The sequence below is a fragment of the Dysidea avara genome, chromosome 2, assembly GCF_963678975.1.
Source record: "Dysidea avara chromosome 2, odDysAvar1.4, whole genome shotgun sequence".
NCBI classification, from domain to species: domain Eukaryota; kingdom Metazoa; phylum Porifera; class Demospongiae; order Dictyoceratida; family Dysideidae; genus Dysidea; species Dysidea avara.
Window position 1 is genome coordinate 49733895 of NC_089273.1, and position 12058 is coordinate 49745952.

At 39.0% G+C, this 12058-nt stretch overlaps 2 protein-coding genes and 1 long non-coding RNA gene across 3 annotated transcripts; 1 reads left to right on the plus strand and 2 right to left on the minus strand.

Annotated features, from left to right (window-relative positions):
* Positions 1 to 5286: 5286 nt before the first annotated feature.
* LOC136248191 (uncharacterized) lies at positions 5287 to 6542 on the plus strand. The gene is made up of 4 exons (XM_066040003.1): positions 5287 to 5377; positions 5585 to 6205; positions 6257 to 6457; positions 6502 to 6542. Exons 1-4 carry the CDS (start codon positions 5287 to 5289, stop codon positions 6540 to 6542), a joined length of 954 nt encoding a protein of 317 aa, XP_065896075.1.
* Positions 6543 to 6561: 19 nt separating this feature from the next.
* LOC136246246 (uncharacterized) lies at positions 6562 to 7334 on the minus strand. Its single transcript, XR_010696328.1, has 2 exons — positions 7240 to 7334; positions 6562 to 7181 (listed from the first exon to the last, which is right to left on the minus strand). It is a non-coding gene; the product is annotated as an uncharacterized lncRNA (long non-coding RNA).
* A 981-nt stretch (positions 7335 to 8315) lies between these two features.
* LOC136248193 (uncharacterized) lies at positions 8316 to 10952 on the minus strand. The gene is made up of 7 exons (XM_066040004.1): positions 10602 to 10952; positions 10365 to 10550; positions 10185 to 10304; positions 8872 to 10067; positions 8642 to 8815; positions 8399 to 8587; positions 8316 to 8327 (listed from the first exon to the last, which is right to left on the minus strand). The coding sequence occupies exons 1-7, from the start codon at positions 10831 to 10833 to the stop codon at positions 8316 to 8318; spliced, it is 2109 nt and encodes a 702-aa protein (XP_065896076.1). The 5' UTR covers positions 10834 to 10952.
* Positions 10953 to 12058: the final 1106 nt, after the last annotated feature.

The following is a 12058-nucleotide window of genomic DNA, read 5'->3' on the forward strand; positions in this document are numbered from 1 at the left end:
GCCAACTTTGACAATTGATAACTTCAGATTGGAAAGAGCTATTGCCTTGAAATTTGGGCAGTTGTGATTTATTTGCAGCTGAACTCTCTACAAGGTAATTTCTTCTAGCTGATCTCTCTACAGGGAGGTTTGTTTGCAGCTGAACTATCTACAAGGTAACTTCTTCTAGCTGATCTCTCTACAGGGTGATTTGTTCGTAGCTGAATTCTGTACAGGTGATTTGTTTGCAGCTGAGCTCTTTACATAAATGGTTTCTTTGTAGCTGAACTCTCTACAAAGTAACTTCTTCTAAGTGATCTTTCTACAGGGTGATTTGTTTGTAGCTGAACTATCTACAAGGTAATTTCTTCTAGCTGTTCTCTCTACAGGGTGATTGTTTGTAGCTGAATTCTGTACAGGTGATTTGTTTGCAGCTGAGCTCTTTACAGAATGGTTTCTTTGTAGCTGAACTCTCTACAAGGTAATTTCTTCTAACTGATCTCTCTACAGGGAGATTTGTTTGTAGCTGAACTATGTACAAGGTAACTTCTTCTAGCTGATCTCTCTACAGGATGATTTGTTTGTAGCTGAATTCTGGTGATTTGTTTGCAGCTGAGCTCTTTACAGAATGGTTTCTTTGTAGCTGAACTCTCTACAAAGTAACTTCTTCTAACTGATCTTTCTACTGACAGGGCAATTTGTTTTTGGCAGAATTTTCTACAGGGTGATTTCTTTGCAGCTGAACTCTCTACATGGTGGTTTCTTTGTAGCTGAACTCTCTACAAGGTAATATCTTCTAGCTGATCTCTCTACAGGGAGATTTGTTTGTAGCTGAACTATCTACAATGTAACTTCTTCTAACTGATCTTTCTACAGGGCAATTTGTTTGTGGCTGCATTTTCTACAGGGTGATTTCTTTGCAGCTGAACTCTCTACATGGTGGTTTCTTTGTATAGCTGAACTCTCTACAAGGTAACTTCTTCTAGCCGATCTCTCTACAGGGTGGTTTCTTTGTAGCTGAACTCTCTACAAGGTAACTTCTTCTAGCTGATCTCTATACAGGGTGATTTGTTTGTAGCTGCATTAGCAGCTGAACTCTCTACATGGTGGTTTCTTTGTAGCTGAACTCTCTACAAGGTAATTTCTTCTATCTGATCTCTCTACAGGGAGGTCTGTTTGTAGATAACTATCTACAAGGTAACTTTTTCTAACTGATCTTTCTACAGGGCAATTTGTTTGTGGCTGAATTTTCTACAGGGTGATTTCTTTGCAGCTGAACTCTCTACTTGGTGGTTTCTTTGTAGCTGAACTATGTACAAGGTAATTTCTTCTAGCTGACCTCTCTACAGGGTGATTTGTTTGTAGCTGAATTCTGTACAGGTGATTTGTTTGCAGCTGAGCTCTAAACAGAATGGTTTCTTTGTAGCTGAACTCTCTACAAGGTAACTTTTCTAGCTGATGTCTCTACAAGGTGACTAGTTTGTAGCTGAACTCTCTACATGGTGGTTTCTTTGTAACTGAACTTTCTACAAGGTGACTTCTTCTAGCTGATCTAACACAGGGTGATTTGTTTGTAGCTGAACTCTCTACAAGGTAACTTCTTCTAGCTGATCTCTCTATACAGGGAGATTTGTTTGTAGCTGAACTCTCTAAATGATGGTTTCTTTGTAGCTGAACTCTCTACAAATTAACTTCTTCTAGCTGATCTCTCTACATGGTGATTTGTTTGTAGCTGAATTCTGTATAGGTGATTTGTTTGCAGCTGAGCTCTTTAAACAATGGTTTCTTTGTAGCTGAACTCTCTCAAGGTAACTTCTTCTAGCTGATGTCTTTACAGGATCACTAGTTTGTAGCTGAATTCTCTACATGGTGGTTTCTTTGTAACTGAACTCTCTACAAGGTAACTTTTTCTAGCTCATCTTTCTACAGGGTGATTTATTTGTAGCTGAATTCTGTACAGGTGATTTGTTTGCAGCTGAGCTCTTTAAAGAATGGTTTCTTTGTAGCTGAACTCTCTACAAGGTAACTTCGCTAGCTGATGTCTCTACAAGGTCACTATAGTTTGTAGTTGAGCTCTCTACATGGTGGTTTCTTTGTAACTGAACTCTCTACAAGGTGACCTCTTCTAGCTGATCTTTCTACAGGGTGATTTGTTTGAAGCTGAACTCTCTACAAGGTAACTTCTTCTAGCTTATCTCTCTACAGGGAGATTTGTTTGTAGCTGAACTCTCTACATGATGGTTTCTTTGTAGCTGAACTCTCTACAAGGTAACTTCTTCTAGCTAATCTCTCTACAGGGAGATTTGTTTGTAGCTGAACTCTCTACATGATGGTTTCTTTGTAGCTGAACTCTCTGCAAGGTAACTTCTTCTATTGATCTCTCCACAGGGCGATTTGTTTGTAGCTGAACTCTCTACATGGTGGTTTTTTTGTAGCTGAACTCTACAAGGTGATTTTTTCTAGTTGAACTATCTCTTTCCATAGTTGCATGAACTCCCTACAAGGTAACTTCTTCTAGCTGATCTCTCTACAGGGTGACTTGTGTGTAGCTGATCTCTATACAGGTTTCTTATTTCTAGCTGATCTCTTGAATTCTCTTCAGGGTGACTGCTCTATTAGGATGACTGCTCTATTAGAGTATCTCGATCTCGCACTTGCTGCACCAAGTTGGATTTCGTTTTATAACTCCGTGGCTTTAAGTCTGATTCTTCTACACCATTGATGAGCCTTTCTAAGATGATTACTCCATCTGTACAACGATTTTCAAAGCATTCCCCCTAGCGGTTTATCTGGTAGGCGTGGAAAGCAGTCGTTTTCTTTATTAGCTAATCTCGATTGCGTAATTGTTACACACCGTTGGTTTTTTCGTTGTATCTTCCTGTTTTTTAGCTCGATTTCTTTCAAACCAGAAAAGGTTTGAGGTTCAATAGTTAACCTATTCACCCAGCGATTTTCAGCTTCTTCCATTACGCGGTTTACCCTGTAGGCGTGACAACATATTGGTGTTATTTTTCGTGAATAATCGCTCATAACTCTTTGCCTGTTTATCGTATTCCAGCCAAAGTTGGTACCGAGATGCGCCTGTATATCCCCTTCCTGTGTGCCACATTTCAAGGCAATCGGATATGGCGTTCGAGTTTTATAGCAGTTTTTGTAAGTGTGCGACAAGAATAAGAAAAATAAGAAAAAAACGAAGAAACTGAGCCAATTTTTGAAGTCGCATATCTCGGGAACGCGCGAAGCGATTTCGCTCAAATTTGGAATGTGGAGTGCTGCAGTTGGAGGGCATGTCCACAGCAAAAGTCGTCTTGTTTCATCAAGGAAGCACAGAGCTACGGAGGTGCGAAAATTGCGTTTTCTTTCTTCCTGTCAATATACTCACGGGCGTTACGCGCCGGCTTCTTGGGCCGCACGACACACTACCGTGTGTCTTGATTATAGCTATGTTGCAGTGGTGTAAATTGACCTATATAATTTAATGCTGGCATACTGCATGCTATAGTAAAATCATTGTACCTTTTTCTGAAAAAAATTTTTTCCTCATACTCCACAGGGCTAAAAGGTCTATATAATAATTGTATTTTCAATGCTTTTGTTAATTTATTACACTGGTTTCCTGTTTTTTCTTATGTTCCCTGCAATTATGTCACCAATCATGTTCAAAGCAGTTGTGGTCCAACAGTGAAAAAATAATCGATACCAGTCGGATGCTTCTAAGGTAGAAACTAAGGGAGGTGAGTAGCTGCAGCACCGGTTGTATTTATTTATTTATTTATTTATTTATTTTTATTTGTTAATGCTTTATAGTACACACATACAAGCATGAGCTTAGGTACACACACAAATACAAGAATTGACAATACACATGGTGTACTAAAGGTCTGTAGGCTTGTTCCTACAGCCAAAAGTAGTAACTATAAAATAATAATAAAAGATCACATGATAAATAGTCTAAAACAGTGTGTAGTTAATCGAGAAATGATCGGTAACACACCGACTACAGGGGCAGTGGTAGTGCAGTGTATGGGGATTGAGGGGGTCAAAGTTATGTATGAAATGATTCCAGAAGTGGGACTTGACTCTGTTCCTGATAGTGTAAATAGACAGATTAATGTCGATTAATGGAAGCGCATTCCATAAGCGACAGATCCTTACAAAGTAAAAGTGTCATGCTTGTTAGTGGTGGAGGGATTGTGATGTAATTTGAAGCCTCCTGATCTGGCACTGGTAGAGAAGGAAATGAAATGGTGAATATTGAAACTACTGGTTGGATTTTTGATAGATTTGATGAAAAACATGATGTCTGAAAGCTCAAAGGTGTACATTAATGGGAGAAGCTCTAATTTGAGAAGTCTAGTTTTATAGTCGGAATGATTACGAGTACGGATGTCCGGATTCGATCCCCTTTTTTCGCTTTCTTAGGTTTTTGTCTAAGTTTTTTTAATGCACGAGACTCCATATAGTCTAATACATTTTGGGAGCGTTTGCAAATCCGCGAAAAAATTATGTTTAGCAACATTGCTCAACCTCGAAATATGCTAAGGAACTACTTTTCGCATCCCCTAGAGTTGTATCGCGTGTCCTAAAGTTGAATGCTCCGGAATAGGGCTGGGCGGTATTGGAGTTTCGCTTCACGATATATCGTGCAGAAATATATCACGATATTACTATTTATCGCGGTTATTAAAGATGACTGCTATATTAGAGTAGCTGACTGCTTTATTAGGGTATCTCGATCCTAGCTGACTGTTCTATTAGAGTATCTCGATCTTTGTAAAAAAAATTGACTAGCTAGTACTAGGTCCTTGTTTGCAGTAGTATCACATGATTATTTGAAGTGCATTATAACAACCTTAAGGGCTTAATAAGCTGTCACAAACACTAAAAATCGTAATAATATCGATATCGTGATATTATCGTTTCACCGAAATCTACGCGATACAGATATCGTTTCATTGCAATACCGCGGTATTACTATAATACCGAGAAACCGCCAAGCCCTACTCCGGAAAACCTACTAGACGTGTGCCCTAAAGTCGAATGCTCGGGGAATGTTGGACGCGTACCAACTCTAGCTCGCCTAGAGAAACGGGAGTGTCTATTTTACGGACCGGACCGTCGGACTGGAAGTTTCTGATTAGCAAGCCAAGTGTTTAATATGTTCAAGTATATTTTACCATAGATAATATATACCTTACCCGGGATTGGAAACGGAGGCAATCAACACCTATCAACAAGTTCACTCAGCGTTGTAGTATCGCGAGTTTAGTGTAACGTAATTCCGTAATTCAGTCCGTGTTTTATAAAATGGCGAATGCCGGAACTCGTAAAAGAACTCGTGCTAGAAAGAAGAGCTCGAAGCGGAAGAGTGGAGAATCCGATGGAAATGACGATGCTGGTTCGTTGTCATTATAGCTAACAATAAACAACCAGTGCTGGTAGCAACATTTGGGCATTTTTACAGCTTAAAAATTCAATCACTGATGTGCCTGGCCTGGCCTTGTTTGTGTGCAAGTTATGTTGATGTAGCCATTCATTAGCTATACCCATAGATAATATATACCTTACTATGCTATACCATACCTGTCTTTTTCTTTCAATGCAGATCCCAAAGCAAAAGATGCTTTTGTGGAAGCACTCAGAAGCGTATTGAATGATGATTCATTTAAAATAATGTCCTCAGAAGCAATTGAAGCAAGAAAAGCGGCACAGATTCTGTTGGACTGGTGTCTTGATGCTGCCAACAATAACTGTTTTACAACATTTGTTTTGAAATTGTCAGAAGACCTGAAACAGGCAATGAGCTCTTGTAAGAAGAAATCATGCAATCGTGAGAAACTTTGGAGAAACTTTTTTCTGTTGCGCTCTTCAGAGAAATTTCGAGAGGACTGGGTAAATTTTTTGGACTCCGCTAATGTGGCTGCTACACCTATCCTGTATCAGCATTTAACTGATATTTTGTTCAGGGGATACATTGGTGATCATGTGACAGGGTGTACAGCTGAAACCAAGGTTGATCCAGCACCAGCTGTAACAAAACGCGAAGGCAATGCTCTTCGTTATGCTGCCGGCTATGTTTGTAGACATTTACGTAAGAAAATCGAACGCAGTAAACATGAGCTTAAGGAAGAGATGGTATTGTGCCTGATGGCTTTAACAAAGGACACACCCGAAGAACATAGTGAATGTGGCAGTTCTGAAGAATGGACATTAGCACTAGATAGAGGTGGGCTATGGTATGTTAAAGAAACAACATTTATATTGTTTATTGCAATAGAAGAAGAAGTGAGAGAATGCCTAAAAATGTTACTTGGTAGCAACCCAGCAGCTGGAAAAAAAGAGGAGATTGTTGAAAAAGTTATCTCCAGTGATGATGTTGAATTTTATTGGCTGATTTCCACTGCAGATTTCGAGATTGGTGAGAAGGAGGTACATAGTGCACTTCTTAAGGAAATAGTGCAGCTTTATGTGACTATCTGTGGATTTCCATATGCAAGCTTTTGGATGGAGAAATTTAAGCAGTCAGCAAAAAAGAGTACACAGCGGTCAAAAAGCTTACGTAGAGACTTGTATGATAGCAGCTTATAGTATATTATATTATTAACATTTGCAATGCTATGCATAACACAACTTTATTTTGTGATTACAACAACACAGTAAATGATACAAGCAAAATATTAATTAATTGATAATAAAAATGGAATTTAAGGCAACAGCTTTTGCAGAAGTAATTCTAATACCATTTGTCACCTAATGCTAGCCATATCACATTGACTAAAGTTGAAAGAAGTTTTGTTAGCCAGGCACTGAGCAATTCTGCATACAAACACACCACAGTCTGAATTATTTGTCTGTTGTGGAACACCTTGCGAAGTAGAGCAATTCCATTCCGTGGTAGAGGCACAGTTGGATGATTTCTCTAAAATATATGATTTTAATGCTTCCAAACATGCTGGATTTGGTTCATGCAGCGAGTCATAATAAACAATCTGTAGGTCAGCTGTGCTTATGCTTGCTAAACACCAGTGTGCTCCAAGGTGCACTGGAACCAACAACAACCTCTTGCTAAATAAATCAGTTTCCTTTGTCCACCGGCACACTGCCTGGGAACCAAAATGTACAAGCTTTGGATAGAAAAATGTGCTGTATACATAGACATCTGTGTTGGCCTCAGCTACTAATTTCATGTAGCAGTTTATCACCTAGCAAAAGAAAATGGCAACACATAAAAAATAAGTACTACATCACGAATAGCCTTACTTGGTCATTTAACCATCCGGTATCTTTTAAAGTCCAGAAGTCATGACGTGTTAAAGTAATGGTACAACACCTTGATAATTCTTCCTCCGCAGGTCTGGTCCTAGTGCCTCACTAATCATATCATCATCATCAGTAGAATGGGCCTTCTGCTCAAATGATATGTCCATTTCTGTCACATCATTTCTATCGTGACTGCCAGCAAGTGTATCCTTTTCATCCATTTCAACAATGTCTACTTCTGCAGAAGTTCGTTGATGCTTATGACTTTTCACCTGATCATTCGAGCAAGATTCATGGGAGGCTTCTGTCACATCTGATGTTGCTTTTTCATTAAGTACTGGTGCTGGCACATCATTACTGTTAGGGTTATCGCTTGAACTGGCAGGCATATCAACAGTAACAACTTTCTGTACAGGAATATCCAAATATTTTGAAGCTGTAAACAATTCTTTTCTTGGAGCAAATGACTTATTTTTAACCTTTTTGGCTGCCAGTAACTTCAATTTGCTTTTGAACACTCTTGGTGGCTTTATAAGCTTAGAATAAGATTTGTCCCTACATTTAGCCTTGCACCGTTTCTTAAGTGGCCTGCTCTCCTGCTCTATATCTATAGAATGCTTCTTGCCACGGCAATTTCCTTTTGAAATGCTTCCACAAACAGAATTGATTACTTTCAGTGCCTGACTATTCTTACAACTAAAATCATTGACATTTGGGTTTTCATGTCTCCCTCCACGTTGCCTTTGGCAGCCAAAGTAATTTTCAAGAGGATCTTGACAAAGCCTCTCACTCAAGAAGATTTTAACTCCTGGTATGGTGAATATGTATTTAACCAGTTCCACAAATGATTTAACTAAAAAAGATTAATTGATAATTAAAATAATATATTATTACTGCATGCAATACCTGTGACAGTGCTGCCAAGACGAGTTTCCCTAGGCATTAACATCATTTCCTTTTGTTTTGGAGAAAATCCTTCCCTTTCATAGACACTTTTCTCCCAGTTCTCCAAGTAAGGCAAAAATTCTTCTTCAAGCCACTGCAGTGCATAAGCAAACAATAAAGTACAACATCTACTAAGTAGTTCTCTAAAATGGTCTACTGTCTACAAACAATGTCACACCCCAATGCATACATTATAATAATACCAATAACATACTTGCAAACGAAAATCCTTTTTAGAAGTGTAGGGATCTTTGAATGATTTCCTGCTGTGGTATCCAGTAACAGCATTGGATACGTTGAAGCAATCAAAAAACTTATCAATCATTTTAACAAACTTGACTGTTTCCTGTACTTCTTCACCATAATTCTCTTCAAGCGACTTAGCCACTGTCTCACTAAGAGCCTACACATGTATAATGCATTATACAGCATGCTAATCACATTCTTGTGAACTTACTTGTGCAGCTAAATCCACTCTCATCTTCGAAAACGTCGTTAAATAAACATGCTCGTACCTCAGCTTTTTCACTTGTCTAATAACTCCTCCTTGTTGGGGTACTGCTTGTGGTCCTCCTGTATCATCAAGGTAAAGTTGTTCTAAGTGCCCCCATGATATTTCTTTACCATTGCACTAAATGTAAAAGGAAAAATAACGTACTCTCATTGCAGCTATAGCTATCAACTTACCCATAATTTTCGTTTGTTACTGTTCCAGCTATTTCTAATTGTTTTTAGCAAATGAGGAGGATCAGATATGAAATGCAAGTCACGTGGTCCCTCTCGTACAAAAGGGTTGGGTACTTTGTAGACCATTTCATCTTTGGCATTGTGGAGTTTCCACAATTGACGATTTGGTGATGCACCATCACACGTAATTCCTAAAACACGGAAGCCCATTCTCTCAAGCCTTGATATTGCCTCCCACACAGGGTCAAACATCAACTCTCCACTGAGGTTGTTACAAGCAAACTGCACATATGGGTAGTTCAACTTCTGAAAAATGCCTCTCACCATTAGCACCAACATTGAACTTGCGAGTTGTTGTTCATGTTGTGTCTCACCTAAAGCATCCTCAAATTCAAGCAGTCTATTGTTAGTGTTGCCTAGATTGACAAAGCCGATTAAAGAACCCTGGTGTTTATCATATACAAGGTCAGTCTTGATATGAACTTCATCCATGACTAAGAAGACATATCTGTTAAGCTCGTTACTCAAAAAAGCAATGTCGTAAAGCTCTCGATCTGTTTCTGCAGAGAAGCCGATGGTAGTTGATGTATAGTGGGTGTAATCACGCAGTGTTCTTTGTGAAGGCAGTTTGATGCACCCTGTTTTCCGCAGTAGTTCATATGATTTTCCAGATAAATGTCTGAGATACAAGCTCCACTTAATGACTAGTGGGTGCCACTTCATTGACCGAGAGTCCTTTATAGAGCATGCTGTTTGCTGTTGGTCCCAAAAAAGGCGTTGAAAAGATCCTTCTGGATACATAGAATGTACTTGCTTTGTGGTTGCATCCATCATAGCCTTCATATCATCATGCAGATCAACATTTAAGGTTACACCGTCTTGGGTAGCTGCAGTTGAAATCTTCTCTTGTAATCGACAAACACGAAGCTTTGCTTTTTTGTTCTCCTGGTGTAGATTTCTCAAGCGCTCATCTTTTTCAGACGCACTCAAATTCGCATAAGTTGTATGACTGCTGGGATGAGTCTTCTGATCTTTTCGGCGACGTGACAGCATAGCTGATAGTGTTTTCTTGTATTTCTTACAACATATGCACAGCCTGGACTCTTCTGTACTGTTCATCAATATATCACACTCAACATGATAGATGGATAAGCTACCAGTCCTTGCGGTGTCCAGTGCTGCCACAGTGCTGGTTCCTACAAAAGTTATTCACATCAAAGTATCGTGAACACAACAAAGGTATGCACACATAAAACTTGTCATGCTCTATTGACTTTACATACAGTTAAATGTATGCAGAAAGGACAGCTTACTTGAATTATCTTTGAGTTCGCCATTCTGAATGTTTGGGAGCTTCAAGAATGCATCATCACAGTTGCCTTCGCAAACCTTGCTTGTACGTAGAATATTGATAAAGTTTGATACATGTGAAACTACAGGAAACATAAAATTTCCATTGCATGTTTAATATCGTACAGCAATCCAACCAATACCTGAATTAAGAGATGTCGGAATGTCTTTCAAAAGAGCAGATGAGGGCTTCAGAGTTTCTCTTTTATAATTCACAATCCATGAGAAGTCTTCCTTAATGGCTAACGATCTTAAAACCTCAGTGCCAGACTCAAAATAACCCAGTTGGAATATTCTCAATTCTGCATTTTGGATTGTATCAATCCACCCTGTAAAAGGAACGATTTAGCTAAGCATCTGCACACACTGTGTCACTATACCTGAAGGAATGCCATTACACTGTTTCAGTCTACTGTGCAAAATATCCAAAGACCTGACTGGTGCATCAACAAATGAGCACAAAGGCAGAGACACTTGAAATGACAGTGGCAGAGACACCTTCAGCACTGACACATCTCTCAAAGGAATTGAAACTGGTAGCCTCTTAGGTTTAGGCTGCCAGTGTTTGTTACTATGAAGTCTAAGCTTTCTGTGACCTCTCCTATCATTCATCTGTAAAAAAATCCAGTGCAAACTATAGCTATATGCATAATAATAAAGCAACAGTTCTGAAAAGGAAATACTTGCATTCACTTGAAGATTCAAGGATTTCGCCTACATCAGTACAAGTCAGCAGCCTTACAACTATCCTATTTTGTTTGTATACATATGAATTACAGGAAATACTTAAGAAAGAAAGTTAGTAGCCTTTAGAAAATGACCTGTAGGCCTCAAAACTTAATACCTCAAAATCGCTTGTCTCGCAGTTGCGCTGCAATTTGATGGCATAAACGGTAAAACTAAGGGTTTTAAGTTGCATGATTTTGTCCGCTAATGTCTCAGCTTTCAAACAGTGTAGTTTACATCGAAATATATCGCTCCCACACTGCTCTACGAACCCCAAAAGTCGAGGGTACGACTAAAAAGCCATTTTTTGCATAAACCGCGTCAAACGCTATTTGTTCAAAATTTTGACGATTGTATGCAAGTAATACAACAGTATTGTTCTTACCACCACAGTAAATCCTCTTCATGTTCACAACTAGTAGCTTATCTACCCGTTCTTTCCTTTCTTCCGTCGGCGAGGTGAAACTTTACATATCAAAGCGAAAGTGTTAATTATTACAATGCTGACGGCTCGCGATTTTTGTATTGAAGTGTGTCCGGTTTCCAATCCCGGGTAAGGTATATATTATCAAGAGTACATAATAAAAATAGGGAGGGAGAGTGTCTAACTAGGACACCTTCAACCAGAATCACTGCGTATTATAGACAATCCACACATTGGTAGAGCAAAAACTTGGTGGGGACTATTCTACGGAACGGAACGGAACGGAACGGAATGATGGACTAAACCACGGAACGGAACGCTTTCTCAAACTGAAGCTTGCAACTTACCATTGCTGAAAATTCCCTTATAAGTTAGCAGTGGAATCTCCAGTGGGTGGTTAAACATAAGATAAAAAGAATTAACGGATCGATTATGGGTTTTTGTTGGTTGTCATTAGTAACGAAGTATTATTGTGGGATGAGCTGTATCAGTTATGTTCATCCATACGGAAGGGAACTTTATGTGAGCTGTTTTTCTTATTTAGACTTTAGAAAACAGTCTGGGCCGGTCTTTCAAGTCATAAGTCAGTGTATAAATAAAGCAAGCAGGAAGATACTGGTAACAGGAAAGAGCCAGCTGAATTAAAACTTGAAGAATTTTGTGCAGTGTGTGAGGAGCAAATATTTT